This window comes from Protopterus annectens, chromosome 7.part0 (assembly GCF_019279795.1).
Source record: "Protopterus annectens isolate FY-2018-M chromosome 7.part0, PAN1.0, whole genome shotgun sequence".
NCBI classification, from domain to species: domain Eukaryota; kingdom Metazoa; phylum Chordata; order Ceratodontiformes; family Protopteridae; genus Protopterus; species Protopterus annectens.
In genome coordinates this window covers 1,195,138,295-1,195,161,123 of record NC_056739.1, presented here as the reverse complement: position 1 = coordinate 1,195,161,123, position 22,829 = coordinate 1,195,138,295, and the positions used below count along the sequence as shown (strand labels likewise).

Here is a 22,829-nt window from a genome sequence, read left to right as displayed (position 1 = left end):
TGGCCATGAGGGCCATTCAGCAAGTATCGCAACAAGAACAGGTGCAAGGATTTTACTCCAGACTTTCTAGTACCCAGAAAGGACAAAACCTGGAGACCAATACTGGACCTGTCTATACTAAACACATTTCTGGAAGTTCCAAAATTCAATATGTTGACTCTACAGCAGCTACTGCCCATGCTGGGCAACGAGGCTTGGCTCGTAAGCTTGGACCCAAGAGGCATACCTGCATGTCCCAATCGGACAATCTTGCAGAAGATGCCTCAGATTCATAGCTGGCTCAATGCATTACCAATTCTCTGCACTGCCTTTTGGCTTATCTACTGCACCCAGGGTCTTCACAAAATGCCTGGCACCAGTAATTGTGTTTTGTAGACAGAGGAATTCAAATATATCCCTACTAGGACGACTGCCTAATTCAAGCAGAGAACAGACATTCTTCTAAAGCATCTGGCGTTTGTAAAGAGATTACTAATTGGCCTAGAATACACAGTAAACGAAAATAAATCAAAACTAGTGCCCTCTCAAGAGATAATATTCCTGGGTGCAAGCTTAAACACAACTACCCAGATGGCTTATCTCACGCCAGGCAAAAGCATCTGACTACTTCAAGACATTGGCCGCAAAAACCCACTTATCTGCAAGGAAAATCCTGCAGGCCTTGGGTTTCATGGCATCCTGCATCCTACTGATTCCATATGCCAAACTGCATATGAGGAAACTACAATGGTATCTAAAAAGTGTTTGGACTCAACATTGCTACAGCCTAGAGACAGTAATTGCACTCATTCCCTGCCTGCAACAGGAGTTTCGATGGTGGGCAAAAGCCCCTCACCACAACAAGGGTCTGCCATTCAGGTTACCCACAGTCAGACAGACACTGACAACGGATGCATCAGACTATGCCTGGGGGGCACATATGGCAGGAAAATGCATTCAGGGCACACTGCCTGCAAACCAAATGCATCTTCACATCAATCAAAAAGAGATGCTAGCTGTTCAAAATGCCCTGACAGCTTTCAAGGACCTGCTTCATCCAGGACAACTACTGATAAAGACAGACAACACTACGGTCATGTGGTACATAAACGGGGAGGTACACATTCCTACCCCCTTTGCGGACTAGCAATGACCTTATGGGACACTGCTTTGGCTTTTCAAGTTCACCTGCAAGCACAATTCCTGCCAGGAAAAACAAATACTCTGGCAGACTAAGCAGAAACCTCATGGAACCCCACAAATGGAAGCTGGATCCACAAGTCTTCAACATAACAAGGAAATGGGGACGCCCAGACATCTATTTGCCTCCCCTCACAACTGCCAATTGCAAAGATTTTGCACAAGGATATATCACAAACAAGCATGGATAGTGGACGCCCTGTCCTTCAGCTGGAAAAATCTAACGGTATATGCTTTTCCCCCCTTTGCCTCTTCTTCCTAGGGTACTCCTAAAGGTCAGACAAGAGAAGCCAAACATGATACTAATTGCACCAGACTGGCCATGCCAGCACTGGTACCCAATTCTGAAGAGCTTGTCTCAAGGTCCAGCACTAATATTGCCTCCTCTCTTAATTGCTGACCCAACAAAACAGATCCTGTACAGCCAACTCAGGACCTTAAATCTGGCAGCATGACGGATAAAGTAACCATTCAGAACACTCCACTTAACAAAAGCTGTAATGGGCGTTATCTTGGAGGCAGAAGGCCCAGTACCAGAAAATCTTATGCAGAAAAATGGAAGAGATTCTCTGCTTGGAACCAGGAACAAGGCATAGACACGAGTGTGCCAAATAAACCTCAGTTTACAGTACCTAACTGAGATGCTAAACAAAGGCCTTTCCTTCTCTATTAAGATTCATTACGGAACCACCTTTCTTTTCTCATCCTTTACTAAAGCAGTACCTCAGAGGAGCCAAAAACATTAGGCCTCCTAGGAGAGCACCAATTCCGGCTGGGACCTCTGTTTTGGAAAAACTCACACTGCCTCCCTTCGAGCCAGCATCAACAGCAAATGTAAAATTCTTATCCTGGAAAACAGCTCTGCTGCTGGCAATAACCTCTGCAAGATGAGTCTCAGAGCTACAAGTACTCGTGGCTGTGGAACCTTTCATCATTTTCCATCCAGACAGGGTTTCCTTGAGGACAAACCCTACATTTATGCCTAAGGTGGTGTCCAGTGTGGCCCTTAACCAAACCATTCATTTGCCAACTTTTTATCCTAATCCACAGAACAAGGGCGAGAAAGTTCTGCATTCTTTGGACATAGGCAGTTGAGATCTACTTGGACAGAACTATAAGTTTTTAGAAAAACTGAGCAACTTTTGGTGTCATGCTGCAAGTTCACAGGGAAAGGCTATCTCAAAACAGACTATTTCTAAATGGATAGGCCATTGCATCCGTTTCTGCTATTTACAACATGGCAAATCAGTGCCTTAAGGACATTAGGCCTCATTCCACCAGAGCAGCAGCCTTCCTCAGAGGAGTACCAATTAAAGATATCTTAAAGGCTGCAACTTGGAGTTCAGTGCACACTTTCACAAAGCACTACCATTTACCTCTCTATTCTATGTCCAGGGCAGGCTTTGCCACTGCAGTTCTGCAGAGCTTCATAGCCTCTCCAAATCCTATTTAGACCAGCCACCCTACCTCAGCTTTGGAATTCAACCCAACAGTAATGACTGCAACAGTGAAACACTATGAACATAGTACAGTTGTGTACCTACCATAAATGTAGATGTTGGTGTATTCACGGTTGCAGTCCAGGTTACCCATCCACCAATCCCCCCTTTCGTTTGTTGGACTTATCTACACTTCTCTATCCTATACTACCTTTTTGGTGTATTTGCTTGTAGATGAAGGACATGTTGTTTTTGTGCATGTATTTTTATTGGCATATTCTTTCAGCCTTCCAATTTGGGGGCACCTGACATCTGGGGCAAGAATGGCGCCGGCTGCTTCTTTTATACCCCTGGCGCACTGATGTCGGGGAAGAGGCGACAACAACCTACGCCGGACCTAGACTTTGGAATCGGGCCGACTACGGGTAGCCTGCCAGCAGGATAACCCAACAGTAATGACTGCAACAGTGAATACACTCAACATCTACATTTATGGTAGGTACACAACTGTACTTTTGCTTTTGAAAAGTTTCACGGTGGTTTTCTTGTCCAGGGGTGGGGGCGGAATGTGGATATCCAAAGTGATTTGTTTATAGTCAGGTCTAACCAGCGGGGGGTTAACCTCCGGTGCGGAACACCGGTCGCCCATGTTGGTGATGACCAGGTCCAATATGTCACCTGTGGTGGGAGTGTTGACCAGTTGAACCAGGGCGTTTTTGAGTTTATAAACTCTAGGAAATGTTGGGCAAGGGAGTTGGTGCTTGAGTAGTTTTCCAGTTAATGTTTGGATAATTGAAATCGCCCAATATTAGGGTGTTTAGTAGGACCTTTGTTTCCCAGTGTTTCCAGGAACATGGAATGGATGTCCTGGGACATGATGGGCGATCTGTAGCAAGCTACAATTTGAGTTGCAGTTTTGCCCATTGTTAGTTGCACGTGGATGATCTCTGAAGCATCGTGCTGTGCCACTAACCTGGAGGTGTGGGTATCCTTGATGAATATGGATACGCCCCCACCTTTTGTATTTCGGTTTGGGTTCTGTGGCCGAAATGTATGGTATGAGTTGTAGCCTGGTAGTGCTGGGGTGCTCTCTGGAGCCTTAAACCAGGTTTCTGTTACTGCACATATATCGAATTTTTTTTTTTTTTTTTTTTCTTCTCCATACTGAGTGCCTCAAGTACATGCATTTTGATGTTCAGACTTCTGGCATTGAGTAGCACTACCCTCAGTTTTTTTGTTACTTGTGCTATTAACGGCTGTAGGTTTGTCTTTTGAGCGTTTCCTAAAAAAGGCACTATGGGGGTGGCAAGAGCCTTGGCCAGTATTCGAAAGCCTAAGGGTGACCGGTGCAAGCTGTCTCTAGCGAAGCAGCGTGGCTTGTCGAGCATGTCATCCCAGGTAGACAGATACTGGATCCCCTTTGAATGACACCAGAAACTTAGCCAGTTGAAATCGTTTCTTTATACCGTGGTATCATTCTTGGTGAGGGCAGGATGCTACTCTGGGTCAGGGTCATATCGGCCTGGGCTATGTGATCAGAGAGCTCTTAATGTCTCTCCATGTAGTCCAGAGAGGTACGGCTCGGGTCATTCACACCAACATGGACAGTGACCGTCATATTTGTACTTGTTCTGTAGTGACCTGAGTGCTTGTGTTGTGGCAGATCCTGGTGCCTAACAGGCAGCTAACAGTAACCTTTTCCTTATTCAGCCTAGTGAGTGGGACGTCGGTGTGCCTGACTAGAGTCACCTATTACTAGTATGTTGGTTATGTTATTTTGCCTTAAGGGCTGTGATTTCGTGGCACACTGGTTTTGTGAAGTGTTTCATGGTTTGTGTTGGGGGAGGGGGGGTGGAGGTTGCTTGGATGTTTGCTTTGGACGTCTCTGTTGGTTTTGCAGATTTTTATTTAGAGCCTCCCGAGTATGTTTTCATGTATTTGTGTTTCTTTCCAGTGCTGCTTTGATGGGTTTATGCGAGACTGGTTGTGTGATGCAAGTATTTCCCTTCTCCTCTTGACTGTTTGATCCAGTCTTGGGTTGAGAGAGCTTAGTCTCCAGTTTGGCTGTATAATTGCATCTCTCGCATGTGTTGGTGTTTGGTGGTAGGAGGAGGGGGTTGTCTGTGTACATGAGGCAGTTGTAACATTGCTTCAGAATGCCCAGATTCACCAGTTGGACTGGAGAATACACCTGAAACTGCTCTTTGGACATGCCTGGATAGATGCATTTAGCTTCATCTTCCCTGCCTCCTGCACCCAGAAAACCTGACTGATACTACAGGGTCCCTGAGTCCCAAAAGTTCCTTTTTAAAAATCCTATTGCAGATCCAGAGACTCTTTCACAGGGGCCCAAAGGCATTAAGGCATCTACTGCTAAAAATCCTACCCCTTCTGGTAAGACTCCAGGGCGCTGGATAGATTGGGTAAGAAGGTTTACACTTCTGCAACCTTGGCCGTTGGGGCTTTAAACTGACAGTTTCATATGTTAAAGTATCAGCAACGTGTTATTGGACTGCTTAAACAGAAAGTGATGATTCCTGACAGTGTGGAAAATAAAGAATTACAGGATTTAATGCATTCTGCTGGACAAGTTGGAAAACCTACTTTGCAATGTGGTTTTGATTCATTAGAGGCCTCTTGCAGGGCTGCTGTTACTGGGTCTGTGCTCAGAAGGCATGCTTGGCTTAAAGAGCAATCTTTGCCTGATCATGTTGAAGCTAAATTGTTGGATGCTCCTTTAAATCAGGACCGCCTGTTTGGCAACAAGGCTGCGGAAGTTCTTAAAAAGATTGAAGATGAAGCTAAATCTATGCAAGCTGTTAGATTTTTTTTATACAAGTTCAGCTTCCTAGATTTAGTAGGCATTGGCAGTCTAAGAATTGGTCCTTTCCAGCCCCTTCCAGGTCTTAAGCCAGCAAAACCCACAGGTTTCAATCCCAGGGGAGACACAGAACTAAGCTGTGGGGGCCTCCACTTCCAAATCTGGGAATAAGACTTCTCCCTGTGGAAAACTGTCTCCATGACTTCCTTTTAAAATTTCCAAGCACTTGTCAACTGACTTCCCCTTTGGGGGGGGGGGGGGGGGTTGCTTTTTGTGCAAAGAATTGGGAACTCATTACCCAGGACAAATGTGTTTTAACTAGTGTCCCAGGGATACAGATTTCACTTCCACACGTTGCCAACACCAAGCAGGTGGCCGGACCTACCCCTAAATCAGTGGGCAGAGGCCCAAGAACATGTGCTTTCATTCAAGCATGGGGGCTATTCAACTGGTACCAGAAGAGGAAAAGGGACCAGGGTTTTAATCAAGACTTTTCCTGGTACCCAGAAAAGACAATTCATGGTGTCCTATCCTGGATTGGTCTACTCGAAACACCTTTTTGGAGATTCCAAAATTCAAGATGTCAACTCTTCACCAATTACTTCCTATGCTAGGCAAGGATGCCTGGTTGGCAACACTAGATTTAAAAGAAGCATACCTGCACATCCCAATCGGGGAGTCTTGCAGAAAGAAAATACCGACGCTTCAAAGCAGGCTACACGCACCATCAGATCTCTGCATTGCCTTTTTGCTTACCTACTGTGCCCAGGGTATTCACAAAGTGCCTAGCTCCAGTCATTGCATTTTGCAGGCAAAGAAATATTCAAATATACCCATACCTGGACGATTGTCTAATTCAGGCAGAAAGCCAGGACATACTTTTGAATCATCTGGCCTTTGTACAAAGGGTTCTAACTTGTCTGGGGTACACCATAAACGAAAAGAAATCTCACCTCGTACCCTGTCAACAAATTATATTCCTTGGAGCAAGCTTCAATACAACTTCCCAGATGGCTTACCTCACACCAGAGAAACAAATCCATTTGACAACCTACTTCAAACAAGTGGCCACAAAAACCCTGCTTTCTGCAAAACAAATACTGCAAGCCTTGGGGTTCATGGCCTCCTGCATTCTTCTAATTCTATATGCAAGACTGCATATGAGGAAACTACAGTGGTATCTAAAAAGCCTATGGTGTCAACATTCTCAAGACCTAAAAACAATGATTCCCATCATACCTTGCCTATACCTAGAGTTCCTTTGGTGGGCAAGGCCTGCCACCAAAACAAGGGACTACCTTTCACACCACCCCCTGCCACCCATATCCTAACAGATGCATCAGACTATGCATGGGGTAGCTCACCTGGCAGGGAAGTGCATTCAGGGCAAATGGAACCAAAGTCAAATGCACCTGCATGTTAATCAAAAAGAAATGTTAGCTGTACAGAATGCTCTGACCGCCTTAAAGGACCACATTCTTCCAGGACTACTAATGGTAAAGACTGACAACACCACTGTTATGTGGTACATAAACAAGCAGGGAGGGTACACATTCTTACCCCCTCTGCAGACTAGCCATGGCATTGTGGAACACAGCCTAGAGCTACCAAGTGCACCTACCAACTCCATTCCTGCCTGGAAAATTAAATACACTGGCAGACTCTCATGGACCCACACAAGTGGAAACTGGAACAAAGGATTTTCAACGTATTGACAAACGCAAGGGGGAGCCCAGATATAGACCTGTTTGCCTCTTCCCCAGAACTACGAATTGGACACATTTTGCACAAGGATTCCCCACAAACAAGCCTGGAAAGTGGATGCTCTGTCCTTCAGCTGGAAAAACCTATCGGTCTATGCCTTCCCCCCTCTGCCTCTACTCTCTAAGTACTACTAAAAATCAAACCGGACAAACCAAGGATGATTTTGATTGCTCCAGACTGGCCGTGCCAACACTGGTGTACCCCCTCCTGCACAGTGTCACTCATCTCCATGGCACCTGCCTCAGACTCCTTCCCTGCATTCTCAGCACAGGAGAACCAGATTCTGCACCCTCAGCTTCTAACGCTGAACCTTGCAGCTTGGCTAATTACTTAATATCTCCTTTACCATCCCTCAGCAAACCTGTGATGGATATTTTAGAGGCAAGGAGGCCCTAGTACTAGAAAATCTTGTGCGGAAAATGGAAAAGATTCTGTGCCTGGAACAGATCTCCAGGGATGAGCACAGCAGCGACCAATTTACCTCGGATTTTACAATACTTAACTGAGATGCTTCACAACGGCCTGTCTTTTTTTTCCTCCATTAAAATCCACGCTTCAGCCATTTCAGCTCATAACACAGAACCTCCCCTCTTTTCTCATCCACTGCTCAAGCAGGTCAGTGCCTCAGAGGGGCTAAAAATTTGAGACCACCCAGGAGAGCTCAAACCCCAGCCTGGGACCTTAACTTTGTCTTGGAGAAACTCACTCTACCTCCTTTCGAGCTAGCTACTATTGCAGACTTAAAATTTCTTTCTTGGAAAACAGCCTTCCTTTTAGCAGTCACTTCAGCTAGAAGGGTACCTGAATTACAGGCCCTTATGGCATTGAAGCCTTTAATCATCTTTCATGCAGACAGGGTGTCCCTCAGAACCATTCCATCCTTCATGCCCAAGGTGGTATCCAGTGTGGGTCTTAAGTGCATTCATTTGCCAACCTTCTTTCCCAGTCCACAGAGTAAAGGGGAATGGCTACTGCATTCCTTAGATGTGCACAGACAACTTAGATTCTACTTTGACAGGACTCAACCTCAGAGAAAATAAACAACTGCTAGTGGCATTTGCTGTAGGGGCAGAGGAGAAGGCCATTTCAAAGCAAACCATTGCTAAATGGATAAGCCATTGCTTTCATTTCTGTTATAAAGCACCATGGAAAACCCTATCCCCCAGGTGATTAGACCTCACTCCACCAGGGCTGCATCTATCTCTACAGCCTTTCTCAGAGCCGTACCTACCAGGGACATCCTAGAAGCTGCTACCTGGAGTTCTGTACATACTTTCACCAAGCATTGTCATTTGCCAATTTTCTCTAAATCCAGAGCTGGCTTTGCCATTGCAGTCTTGCAGGGCCTTATGTCCATAATGCTGTCTAAATTCCTCCTCCCAACCATAGCTTTCGGAATCTACCCAAATGTAATGACTGCAACAGTGAAACACTAAGAACAGCCCCCTAACTTCTTTTGGCTATACCTCTACTTTCCTTTACTATGCTTAAAAGCCTTTTTTGTGTACTTTTTTGTTGGAGGTATATCTTTGTAGTTTTATATTTAATTACTTCCCATTAGGGGGCACATGACATCTGGGGCAAGAACAACTGATGTAATGGCATCAGCTGCATGTTTTATATACCCCTGACGTCATGGAAGAAGGGACAGCAACCGACACAGGACCCAAGACTTTGTTAATCAAGCCGACTCAGGGCTACCTGCAAGCAGATAACCCAAATGTAATGACTGCAACAGTAAATACACACATTTATGGTAAGTGTACACAACTGTACTTTATCTTTCTCCCTCATGTTCAGTGGACTTTATAAACCAACATGTGCACACCCCACTGTCTTGGGCTGCTAATTTTGACCTTTCATGTATTGGTTTGAATTCTATGTGTTCGGTCCTGATCAACATTATGTTCTTCCAGAAGTTTTCTATACTTGCAGCTGTATGCTGCTTCCACATTTCTTGCCTTCTCTTCTGATCCTTCACCTTGTATTCTTTTGGCACATTCAGTTGCTGCTTGATTTTTATCTACTTCTGGTTTGATTTCCATTCCTACTTGATGCCGATAAGCTGATGTTAGAAGTTAAGCAGAGAAGTCGTTAGATTTTTTCTCATGTCTCATAATTGCACTACGTTTTGAGTTTTTTGTGAGGTCCGCAGATGTGTGTGGAGTCGTACAATTGCAGATCTGTGCATGTAATAAATTTCAAGGAAGCCCATCCCTCCTTGGAACAGGGAATATATAATCTTGGTATGCACAGATTTGTTTTTTTATTGTTTGAGCATGAAGTATCCTCGTTTTCCTATCTAATCTATCCAACCTGTTTTGGGACCAGTCATTCACTCCAAAACTGTAAGTTAGGACAGGAAGAGCAGATTGGTTTATAGCTTGGATTTTGTTCCTAGATGTCAGTGCTGTTTTCAGGATTAATTTAAGTCTTACTAAGTTTTATTCGCATTTGTTCATGTTTTATTCCTTCATCAATTCACAAATGTTTATACACTCCTTGCTTACATGTTGGAGCATAGGTTACTAGATGTGTTGTGTGTACATGGTTTTTGTCTTAACTTTTAGTTCATGCTGAGGGAACCGTTTGTTAGAGTGCGTCTTCAAGGCCTCTAAACATTAAAAACACCTCGGCACGTAATATTGGGCATTGATTCAGGGACTGCCATCTTGAACGGGTTATAATGAAAACATAATGACCTGCATGACCCCATCTGTTTTTCTTAAAATATTAGTTTTAAAATTGGTTATTGAGCTACTTCCCAGGCACAGTATTTTTGCCAGGAGATTTTAATCTCCAAACCTTTTAGATGTGTAGAACTTAAATTGCCAAAAAATGGTAGCTCGGCAGTCTCCATGAAAACCATAATTACATGCTTCTAGTTGCATTAGGTTTTAATGAACATACTTTTGGGTCAGTTAAATTTTATAGTTAGTTACTACTTCAGGCTCTACATACATGCCAGTACGATGAATTAATAGCAGTTTTTAGTCTGGCAAAGAGATTAAGGCTGTGAGCTTTGTAATAAGATTCCTGTGGTCCACGGTAAGAGTCCTACAACCTCATTTGTTGTTGTGTGACTCAGCAAGTCACTTTTCAGACTCCCTCTGAAAGCACTGATTGGCTAAGTTCCACATTGATCAGTACTGCACCCTTCTTAACAGAGAAGTAGCAGGGAAAGACCCTGCCTTGCAGAACAAAACTTTGTAGTCACTCTTTCAAGACAAATGGTGTTTTTAATGTCTTCACTCTCTTCTGTGCCGTTCAAAAGTTCGTGAGTTCTTTTTAACCCAGGGTTCATGTGATCTACAGTTGTACATAGCCAAATATATTGAAAACCAGGCTTTAATAAATGACTTGCAAAAGTGGCTTAACTGCGATTTTTACTTATCGTACACTGCAGTGTTTTGTTGAACTGTTGCAGTTCTTTTAGATTAACATGGCAGTGTAGATTTTAGTGAAGGAAAATGCTGTGAATTGTTTGAAAATTCTGAAAAATTTGAAACTTTCCACTTGTCCTGCACACAGGGTATATATCCCCCCTTGCCGTAAGATCTGTCAGTCTGTTAATTGGCCACTGCCATAAAACAATGACAAGATTCTGCATAGATCCCAGACCGTTATTTCTCAGGACCCCGTGCATCAGCCCTGCTAATGCATGATCCTCCCAGTGTACTTTGCTGTTTTGCTGTGATGTCAGAAACACAGGTCCAGGTACAGACATGGGTTTACTTGTCTTACTTCACTGACACCTGCCGAACAGGAGTCTGCAGGGCTCCTTGTTTTGCAACAGGTGCTGGTGCTTTTTAATGGGGTGTGCTTTAACGATGCAGTTTTTCCATTTTCCAGCGGACCTAGGATGTGTAGCTTTCAAAAGTCAGCTGGTGCATAATATAGCACCAGCCCTTTTCCCAGATGCTGAGGCTCTTTCCCAGCAAGCAAAATTTACTCTTAAAAATTTCAGTCTAAGCTGCTGTATTCGTATGGTAGAGTTCTTTGGTTTCCTTCATTTCTGCCTTCTTCCTTCATCTTGATAATGTGCAGGCCAGTAAAGAGTAGAACTGGAAACTGTAACCAAGGATATAGATTGGGGGGGATTCTTGTTCCAAGATTTTACTTTTAACTTGGAAGAGAAGTAGCTGGCCTGTAACGCTGCTTCATCCAAGCTGGATTAAATTCACCTTTGCCAAGCACGTTAATGAGGTGCATGTCTGAGGCAGCTGTCCTCCACAGAGAATTGGAGTGGTGGTGGTTTCATACTGCTGCTCTCTGTTCCAGAAACGCTCTGAGTAATGGTATGAGGGTGAAAAGTGCTTACCTTTTCATCTACAGTGAATGTCTTGGCAGCATTGTTCCCAGAATGTATGATTAACCGAAGATCTGGCTTCTACTGCAACCCGTAACCACCACAGCAAAAAGAATGTTGTGGTCTAGCAAGGTAGCTAGTTGGGGGTTGATGTTTCCGGAGTTTCCATCACCAGCCTCTTTGTATGATGCTGCAGTCTTTTCCTCCTATTTTTTTCTTTGATTACCTTTGGTTGGTGGAGGTTCTCTTCACTAATTTTGTGTAAACAAAGAAATGGTAAAATAAGGGGAGGTCATGAAATGAGGCAAACTCTTGCCTGCTTTTCCCAGTGTCTCTACCACTTGTGCCCTTGCTGGAAGTTTGCCTTGCCAAAAAAATGTGGTAAGGCTGGAGGTGTAACAGTTCTCATGAAGGGAGAGAACCAAGAGGTCCCTTTTACCAACAGGGAATTGAATGTAATTTTGGATTCTTTTTGGCATCAGAAAGATCTTGGGTCTCTTCCTGTGGATTTACAGATACTTGATCCTAATCTAGGACTATGATGTGACTGCTCCAGCTGTTCTAGACGAGTCAAAAAGGTACCTGCAGTCATCTGTAGAGGCATCTGTGAAATAGCATTGGAAAACTGATCCAGTCTTTCACCACCCCTGACCAGAGCTTTCCTAGATAATCACCTATGTGAATGTCTATCTCTCTAAAGACCTTTGCAACAAAAGGTTATCTTTGCCATTCATGAAGATTACATTTTGGGGAACCTCAAGGCCAAGAAGGACGGGAGATTACCTCAGGAAGGCATTTCCTTCATTGAGAAATCGCTGGCAATCGTAGAGGGCACCAGACTGAGTACTCACTTGCTGTGATCTGTCTGAGGAAAGCAGACCATTTCGAATGCATGTAGACCCCCCCCCCCAACACGCACACTTCCCCAGACCAGCATGCACTTTTGGTGGCACTGAAGCCTAGTCCTGTCTGCACCAAGGCAGTCCATCCCCTGGACATGTAAGCTTAGGGTAGTTTCTCTAGTGGTTATCTTCGAACATCCACAGTGAATTTCCTTTGGAGAAAGTGCTCTCTTCACCACCTCCTTCAGGGGGTGGAGTAAGCACCGCCAAGTTTATAGATGGAGAGAAGTAACTGTCCTTCCCAGGGCCTTCATCTTCTGCAGAAGAGATTGGATATGCCTGTCTTGCCACGTATCCTGTTGTGACTCCTGCTTTGGCTGAAACTTTAGGTGATAAATTTATAGCAGCTTATGATAAGGGCATTTTAACCCCTTGTCCAAGAATGCCTGACGGATTTTTAGATTTACTGCCATTAGTGTATTATCTGGGCAGAAAACCTTAAGCAATCCTGCATCTGTGATGCTTAATGTTGTAATACCTTGTAGAGTGGGCTGCTTTCAGGTGGTAATTCCGTGAGCAGAAAATATGTTAAGCTAAAGGAATTTAAAAAAAAATTTCTGTAGTGATGAACCCCTTTGGGGGATGGGGCTCCTATTCACAACTCACTCCAAGCTGCTTTTCTTTGGAGCTGTTTGTGCAAGGTGGTTCTTTTCATCTCTGTGATGCAGGATACTTGTCTTGGTACTCGAACCGTGAACGTCTGCATGGAAAGCCGGGACTCCTGTGCTATCTCTGCATCCCCTAAAGAGAGGCAGATGGAGAACTTGTCAAAAGTGGGTAGCAACACCTTTCAAATCCAGAATAATTTCATTTGGGTCTAGCTTCAGCTTCCCTAGCATCTTTGAAGGTCTACAAAGCTCTTCTGCATGAGATTTTTGAACTTCAGGTGGTTTTCTGTCAAACCTTCCCATCTAGTTTTCTGTAAAGGAAGAATGACACTTGAGACATCCTTTTTATGCCAGGGGTAGTTTTCAGAGTGAAATTTGCAATGGTCTGTCAACTTATTTTTGTTACCAGGCCTCCTCTACCAGTTTCTCCATTTTACTGAAGCTGTTTGCTTGGCTGTTCCAGTTCCTGTAGTGGTGGGTGTGAAGATTTCTTGGGAACCATGGATGTTCTTCGTGTTTCACTGTTGCAGTCATTACATTTGGGTTATCCTGCTGGTAGGTTGCCCTCAGTCGGCTTGAATTCCAAAGTCTTGGGTCCTGCGTCGGTTGCTGTCACCTCTTCCCTGACGTCAGGGGTATAAAAGATGCAGACTGCCATTTTATTCAGTCTTTCTTGCCGTGCGGTGCCCTAGCAGTTCACAAGTGCCGGTCGGTCGACTCCTGAGATTTTCGTGTTAGTTTCAGATTCGAAGTCTTCATTAAAAGCAAAGTACCCCATTGGGGAAACTTTTTTCTTGCTGCAGACCGATGTCAGAAAAAGTTAATTGTATTTCTTGTGGGAAGCAAATATCTTTTATAAGGACTTTCATTCTTAGTGTATTCCTTGCCTAGGCCCTGACCACGACATTGCTATTTGTCGGTTTTGTGCTAGATTTAACCAACTTACTGTTAAGCGTCAGAACGATTTTGCATTAAGCTATTTTGGGCGAAGGTTTAACTATGCAATGTCTGATAGCCATCAGACTACCGGAATTCACAAAACGCAAAGAAAGACAGGCTACCGAGGTCCAAAACCGACGACGAAGCTTCTAAGCAAGTCGCCAGTTTGCCGGTTCTCAGTGAGGTGCTTTTGCAGCCCCTGACGCCTGCTACTTTAGAGTCGCAGGCTGCTACCGACTCCACGTGGAGTCGGCCAGGCCACTGGAAACTCAAGGTATTGGAGCCTCTGAGATTATTCCCTCAGATGGGTCCGGAGCCGCTGAGCAGGCATCTGCTTCTGAGGGTGTATTCAGACCTAAACAATTGTATGTAAAATCGACTACTGTGGATATAAAGTTCTTATCTTGGAAAACTGCTCTGCTCCTAGCAGTAACTTCTGCAAGACTAGTTTCAGAGCTACAGGCTCTCATGGCTGTGGAATCCTTTATCATTTTTTATCCAGACAGGGTCTCTCTGAGAACAAACCCTACATTTTATGACTAAGGTGGTAGCCATTGTATCCCTTAACCAAACAATTCATTTGCCAACTTTTTATCCAAATCCACAGAACAAGGGGGAGAAAATTCTGCATTCTTTGGACGTACACAGACAACTTAGATTCTACTTGGACAAAACTAAAGTTGTCAAAAAGACGGAACAATTACTAGTGGCATATGCCGCAGCATCACAAGGAAAGGCCATCTCCAAGCAGACTGTTTCAAAATGGGTAGGTCACTGCATTCGATTCTGCTACTCACAGCATGGCAAACAAGGGCATTAGGCCACATTCAACCAGAGCTGCAGCCTTTCTCGGGGGAGTACCAACCAAAGACATTTTAGAGGCTGCTACTTGGAGTTCAGTGCATACCTTTACAAAACATTACAATCTGCCTCTTTACTCTAAATCCAGGGCAGGCCTTGCCACTGCAGTGCTGCAGGGTCTTATAGCTGCTCCTAATGCTGTGCTCCAGCCTCCCATCCATAGCTTTGGGACTCAACCCAAATATAAGACTGCAACAGTGAAACACTAAGAACATAGTACAGTTGTGTACACTTACCATAAATGTAGATGTTCAAGTGTATTCACTGTTGCTGTCCAGGTTACCCCCCCCCCCCCTGCCATCCCCCTTATTTTTGCTGGAACTTATCTTTACTTCTCTAATCTATGCAACCTGGATGGTGTATTTGCTTATAGATGAAGGTAAAGCTTATTTTGGTGCATGTATGTTTTATTTACATAATTTTGACCTACCCTTTTGGGGGCACCTGACATCTGGGGCAAGAAAAACTGAATAAAATGACATCTACTGCATCTTTTATACACCTGACGTCAGGGAAGAGGCGACAGCAACCGATGCAGGACCCAAGACTTTGGAATTCAGGCAGACTGATGGCAACCTGCCAGCAGGATAGCCCAAATGTAATGACTGCAACAGTGAATACCCCAGGGATTACCTCAGTGTCACTGCTCGACAGAGGCACAGCAAAATAATGGGTATAGTTCCCCATACTAAAGGGGTGGCGTAAGCCACAAAACTATGGGCTAGGCTTGTAAATGCCCTCTGGCAGATAGCCTAGTATGAACCTATGAACACTCTTAACATCTGCATTTATGGTAAGTGTATACAACTGTACTTTATTAGTTTCTTTCTTCTAGGCAGAAGTACACTGGCAAAGATTATTTGTTAGAGAAGGATAGAAAAGGGTTTCATTAGAATCTTCTGACTCTTCCACTCCTTCCCCACATGGACTTCTTAGATACTTGAATATCTTAGTGTTTTTGTGCTGGCCCTTAAGTGCTAGCTACCATTTAAGTACATTCCTTCAATATTATTTGAGATTAAGCCCTTGGATGCTCTCAGTTTGTAATGCCTTGCGCTTAGACACCTCCCGTCAGTCATTAGTTAGGGGCTCTGGTCACCCATGGGATATTTTCTGGAAAAACTCATGTTTTCATTTTTAATCCTGTAGCTTATGCACAGTTAAACTTCTTTGGAAGGCATTGTCTTTTTTACTTCAGAGAACGGATTATTGAACATGGTCAGAAATACGTAGGGCTATAGAGTTTGAGTAAACCTATTTTGGACACCGATATTGGCCATGAATTTCATTTTAGGGTGTGCGCTACCGTGAAAAAAATGTCCTAGGGGTGTTGGTATAAACAGTATAGACAATGAATATGGTTGGATTCTTGGGCTGAAAGCTGATTAAAAAACAGGTTTAAGTAGTGCTGCCATCCTTAAACCTATTTAATGAAAAAACAAGTGTGCGTGTGTGTTATGTAGTCTACCTTGTGAAATCTAAAAATTCAACCTTGTTTTCTGCTTAGCTGAAAAGTTCCGAATGACTCTGCCCACTGAATTGCATTGCATGTATTTGCTCTCCCTGATCATCTTAACTGCTGTCTCTGTTGTTTGAAAGATCAGGTGTAGCAGGCACCTGCCAGCTTTGAATCATATGAGAATTTTTTTTTTTCCCCTAGGTATGTCACTCACCTCATGAAGCGTATCCAGAGAGGTCCAGTTAGAGGCATCTCTATCAAACTGCAGGAAGAGGAAAGAGAAAGAAGGGACAACTATGTTCCTGAAGTATGTATGCTTTTTGAAATTCTGCTTGTTGAAGTTGTGCTTTTGAGTTTGTGGCATATCTGTCAAACTGTAGGAAGAGGAAAGAGAAGGGGGATAGCTTTGTTCAAGTATGCTTTTGCAATTGTTTTGGTGACTTCCAGATTTGCATCTGGGTGTATGTGGTATGTTTAGCATGTTTGTTTCTGCTGTACATTGATTTTGTTCAGCCAGAGGGGATGTAGTACAGTAAATTGATACCCAATGCTTTGGCATCTTTATTCAGCAAGTACAGGAAAGGATTAAGTAGTCATGGGTGGTATAGGGTGGCATGTCCCTACTCTCATGCAGAAAATTTCACCCCTTGCACACCCAAATTTTGTGGGCAGAGGGGCTGTCTCTGCTTCTACAGGATTGTAGATTCCGGTTACCATTATAGGCAGAGATGATGCATTTTCCCCAGCTTCCAGAAATGTTAGTCCTTCCATCTTGCACTTGTATGCACACTTAGAGGCTGTTTTAACAAATACCATGTAGACCTATGTTTTCGTCTAGTTTCTCTGGTTTATGCTTACAGCATGAGAATGCATTTGAATTACTCTTGTGCTTCTTATGGAATTCATTTATCTACATTTCTGTCTTGAACAGGATTGATTTTCTTGAGGGTGGGTGGGGGGGTAGGAAGGGGTCCCTTTGTTCCCTTGATGTGCACAATCCTCTTAACCTTAAGAAAATATGAAATGCATTTAGTAGGTTAACTGCTTGTGTCCTTTACTCTTGAATGAAAAGCTGGCAGTTTTTATGCAAACCCTATTATAATTCATTACTAGCTGTATTCTTTTTCTCTAGATTGCCTTCCTTTAGAAAATACTATTGTTGTAGGGCCACTGCAGTTGAAGTATTGCTGCCTCCATTATTTGCTTAAATATTTGCTGTACAAACAACTGTGTTGTAGTGTAGTGATTTTGTCCACAGCGTTCAGTCATTAGTGTTCTCACTTGAGCTGTCATGGTAGGTTGTTCTTTGGATGCCACCTACACTGCTGTGCATGCCTGTTAACTGTCCAGAATGCCCAGATGTCTCATAATTTTGGTCTGTTCCTCGTAAGGTTGTGGTTCTGGCAAATCACTGCCTATTGAAGTTACTAAGTAATGAGTTGTTGCTGTTGTCTTGGCAAATCCCTGTCGATTGAAGCCACTAAATAATGAGGCACAATAGTTTTATTCTCTATCCTTCAGAAAATGCACCCTGTTACCAAACCTGTTCTGGCAACTTTCTGAGTTTTAAAAGTGCAATATTTAAAATGTCCCTAATTTGGGCTTTTGCGCCCCCCCCCCCCTTGTAATTTTAGGTGTTGAGTAGATTTCTTGCCCTAAGAGGTATACTGCTGTGCTCAACAAGCCTCTGCTCCTGGGGGTCCCTGTAAGTTGTACAAGCATTTACTTGTGTGGTGTAAACAGTGTAGGTGTCGCATCTTTGTTCTATTTGCTTGCTTAGTAGTTGGGAGTCAACTGGGGGGCTCCAGGAGCGAAGCGTGTTAGGAGTGTGGTATGTTCAGGCATACTTCTGTGGCTTCCTGAAAGTGCTTGATTTGACTAGAAGAGAATGTTAATCCAGTTTGACTTCCCAATGAAGTTTTTTTAGGTCATTTGATAACTGTAGGAACTTGACTGTTAAGAGTAGTAGAGAATATTTTCATAATTGCCCTTTGTTTTTTCTGGCTATTTTGTGAAGTCCTGGATGTCATGTAATGAGCTTTATCTAGAATGTTGGTGTCCCATGTTACAAGGACCTTTGCATACTGAATCCAACTTAAACATGGGGCTATCTCTTCAAATAGCTCCAGTATTCCCTTCATGCTTTACAGGGGAGGTGTTAGAAGGTGCCTGTTGTAGGGCATACTTTTTTTTTTTTTTTTTGAGATTTAGTTGAAGACAGATGGGTTGCACTTTAAAGTGCAATTGGGGAATATGTGCTAATTGGGATATTGTAATGTCTTGGAGTATTGCCCTTTACTTTGCAGTACAATTATTTCCAGGTTACAAATAGCAGGTGTATGGGAGGTGCAGGGCAACCCCCTTCCTTTTTAAAAGGTGTAATAATGGGGTTCAAAATATTAAGTGTCCTTGACTTGCTGTATCTGGTCTTGCACTTCCCTGATGGACAGCCCTGTTCATCTCAAATTAATAACACTTCAAGTGCAAGTCTTCAAAGGAAGGATGAACAGCCAGTAGGTGGCTATAAAACCCAGTGCAAGGTTTGTAAGTTCATAGAAGGTTACTAGTTTAACAGACCTACAGCCCTTACAAGCCTAGCCATATTTATCCCAAGTTTCCCCAGTTTTCACTGGTTAGGTGAGTGAAGTTCGCAGAAGTAAGGGTCTGTTAATTATGACTTTCTCTGTCCAGGGGGGATATGGGCTCCACCCAGGAGTGAATTTGTAGTTGCCCATCCATTGCTCTAGGTTGCTTTTGAAAGAGGGTCAGGGAGGGACTGTGTTTCATGTGAATTAGAATCTTGTGCCAGAGAAGTGGAAGCCTCTGGGAGATGCATCTCTCTCTCTCCAGCATGACCTGCTTATGTTGGAGACTAGGTTAAGATCCCTGGAGCAACTAACCCTCCTGCAGTTTGATTTATGAATGTGTAGCATTTCCATCGGGGCCAGACACTGTAGTGTAAGCCAGGCACGGGTCATCCCTCTGCAGCCTGTAGGATGCAGAATACAGTGACAGGGCTTTCAGTCTTTCTGCGCAAGACTTGTTTTTGTATACCCTGTAATTTCTTGGTGAGAAACCTCTGTGGTCTATAGAGTTGTTGCAGGTGTCTGAGGTACATGGCATTTCCATATTACTGTGGCTACGTGGTGGTCAAAGTTCAGGTTGCTGTCAACCCTGGTCATGTACCACTGGGTCTATACTTTGGGGGGATGCTGTTTGTAATGTAATTAGCAGGGATGTCAGCTTTCCCAAAGGGAATCGTAATGCATTCTTTACATTTGCTTTAATTCATGGCTTGGTACCAATCATTTGTCTGTGTTAACCTTGTCTGCAGTATATTAACATCATCAGGGAGGACTCTGGTTGCTACCAGTTTGCAAGTGTCAGAAAACTTGGTCAGCCACAAGCCATCCAAGTTTTCCTGGAACTCAAAAATAAATTATGAGCATTAAGGGGCCCATCACAGTATCCTGTGGTATGCTGTTGGTGACTGTAATTTGCTATAGTTGAAGTCCTCCACTTTGGCACTATGTATCCTGCTGCTGAGCCAGTTGGCTACCCATCTGGTAATGTAGGGATTAATTCCCAATTGGGAGTTGCTGTATAATGCCTTGAGTGGGGGATTGTCAAATGCATTGTCTAGGTCAAAATGGGTGATGTGCAGTGCCTTTCCTTCTTCCAGGACCTTAGTGACCACCTTGAAGGAGGCAACCATGTTTAACAGGAGCGATCTACCTTTAACAAATCAAAACTGTGTTGGGTTTATAGTTTGAAGATTGCTTATGTTCTTGTCAATAAAGTCCATAATTCTTTCCATGGCCTTGCAGAGGAGACTGGCCAAGCTTGTGGGTCCATAATTCCCCCTTTGAAATTCCCCCTTTGAAATTCCCCCTTTGAAATTCCCCCTTTGAAATTCCCCCTTTGAAATTCCCCCTTTGTGCAGAGGGATTATTGTTGCTATCCTGTATTCTGCCGAACATGGCCAGTTCTCGCAGGCTGCAGTAAACAGGGATCCAAGTGGTCTGCTGGGTTATGTTTTAAGTGGTTTAAAAGGCAACCTGGGATATTCTCGTCCCATTGTTGCCACGTTTTTGATTTTGGAGAGCACCAAGATGACCTATCTTGGGGTAATAGGCTGAGGAATGGTAGTGGGTATGCTTTGGAGGATGACTGGAGGGGATGGGGGAGGTGAAGTTTGCTCCAAATCTTTTAGCTAGTAGGGTTGGCTGTTGCCTCCAGTTGAGAGAATGTGTTGCCATCCACAACCAATTCAATGCATCCCTGGGTATTCCCTTTTAGATTTTGGTCATAGTTAAATACCACCTTGTTATCCTTGGCTAGGGAGGGTATTTTTCCATCATAATTAGCTTTGGAGCACTTGACCAGATCTTTGTTTTAAGCTAGAGAAGGATTTCTTCCTCTGCCGAGCCAGTTCCCTTTTTTGCCAGTGGAGAAGATTTTCATTTGGTGCTCACTCAGGAAGAGCTCTCTCTCTCTCTCTCTCTCTCTCTGTCTCTGTCTCTGTCTCTGTCTCTGTCTCTGTCTCTGTCTCTGTCTCTGTCTCTGTCTCTGTCTCTGTCTCTGTCTCTGTCTCTGTCTCTGTCTCTGTCTCTGTCTCTGTCTCTGTCTCTGTCTCTCTCTCTCGACCATCAGCATCCTTGTCGGAGCTCAATTTTCAAAACTGCCTTTCTCCCTGTGCTGCTTCTCTTCTTCATCCTCAAACACGTGGGTTCAGCAATTATTTAAAGGGTGACTCATTTGACACTCTGTAAAACTTTAATGCCCCCTCCCCAAAACCCTGTGCTTGGAAAGGAAGTTTTAGATGAGCGGAAGTTTTCATTATTTCACTTTGTAATCAACTTGTTACAGCTATTGAATATAGAACCTTATTTTGTTTGTACACTAAAACAGATGTAAGGAAATTTGAGCATTTATAGCACATACTGGGATGTTTGCTGTGTTTTTAGAGCGTATGATTTTTCACGTAGTTAGGCTCACTAAAACTGTGAGCTATAAGCTGATGTGAGGAGGCACATGCTTATAAAACTGAATAATGGTGACTTTAATCTGCTAGTTTACGGTGGTGTTTATACCAAGAGCAGTTCATTTCTATTGGTGGTGGATTGCTCTAACTGATTTTAAAAAGGCTATGTTCTGGAATGAATTGCCAGTTTCTATCAGATTAGCGATTGTAATTGGTCATTGTAGGAATGATGTAGAAAAAAAATCTGAAATTTGTCTTTAGTTGATTAAACGTTCTCTAATGGCAATTTTTGTCATTCTGCACATAAAACCCATTAACCCACTTTTCAAAAAGCTGCTTTCCTGTGTGGTCATTTGGTATGTGGGTTTTAGAAGGTCCCAGATCTTGCCTTGAAAATTTTTGTAGCTCTTAAAGCATTTTTGTATGGAGAGTCATGTAGTGTTACACAGGCTTACTTTCCTGAGGGCCAGTCTTCGTTCCCATGGTGATCTTTAAAATTTAAGTAGTTTGTCTGTGTTGATTAGTGGCTCAAAACAGAGTTAAAGCACTTGGAGCTTTACCCAGTAGGTGTGTGGCTGCATCTGTGATCTTGCCTTCTTGACTTTTGAAGGATCTGCCTCTAAAAAGGGTTAGCTTTTTGTGGGTGTGAAAGAAGAGCCTGTAGTTAAGATCTCTTCACACAAGTGTCAGTGTACTGTGTTCCATCACTAAACTTGCTTTGTACAAGAGCATAGTTGTCAGGAAAGCAGATTTGTGTATTCTGTAACCATATTCTTGTCTTTAAAAACTGTGAAGTCTCCTTTTTCTGGAGTGCTGGTAAGGGTACATAAAAATAAGGCAGCGAGGTGTCGTCTGCAAAATGAAACTATTTGCTGAGCTTGACAAGGAAATGGCCATCATGGGATGTGCCGAGCTGGTGTTAAGGGGGTGTTTAGGAAATGTTATGAAAGTTCCATGTTTACATTACATTAATGCAAAAATAGTGTGGTACTTGTCAGAGGTGTTGCTTTCAGGCGGTAAGTGCTAAACATATTTAAAACCTGGAGAGTAATGTGAACTTAAGTGCTCTTTGGTAAAGCAGTCATGACTTATCTAAGGTTTCTTAAAAGCTGTGTGACCTACAGGTGAGCAAATGGTGCCGTCTTATACAATAGTTTCTGTTAATATTTTGAAAAATTGTGAAATTGTATGCATAACTTTCATAGACTTGACAATGTCAAAAACATGCTGGAGGGATAGGTTCGGTTCCTGACCCAGAGACTCCCCAGAGTCTGGAATAAGACTTACCTATACATGTCAAGCAGAGTACCTCTTTGGCCCTCTTCAAAAGGAACCTTGACGATTGGATGGGAGATGGAAAATTCACCCTGGGGATCACGCCAGTCACCCTGCTAGACAAGGGTCATAGGAAGTAAATATTGTGGGAAGAAATAGCCAGGGAATTGTTATGGCTAGGCTTGTATAGGCCCTAGGGCCAATAGCCTAGTACCAACCTATGAAGTGTGTGTGTTCAAAACATCTAATTTCATAGCATTGAGACCATAACAATGAATTTCATAACTTC

At 43.4% G+C, this 22,829-nt stretch overlaps 1 protein-coding gene across 1 annotated transcript in view; it reads left to right on the top strand.

The window, feature by feature from the left end:
* Nucleotides 1-22,829, top strand: part of RPS17 (ribosomal protein S17) — a 95,501-nt gene that overhangs the window by 44,804 nt on the left and 27,868 nt on the right. The window contains exon 3 of the mRNA XM_044077807.1: nucleotides 16,483-16,588. Coding sequence (XP_043933742.1) covers nucleotides 16,483-16,588 — 106 coding nt within the window. The remainder of the gene's footprint in view (nucleotides 1-16,482; nucleotides 16,589-22,829) is intronic.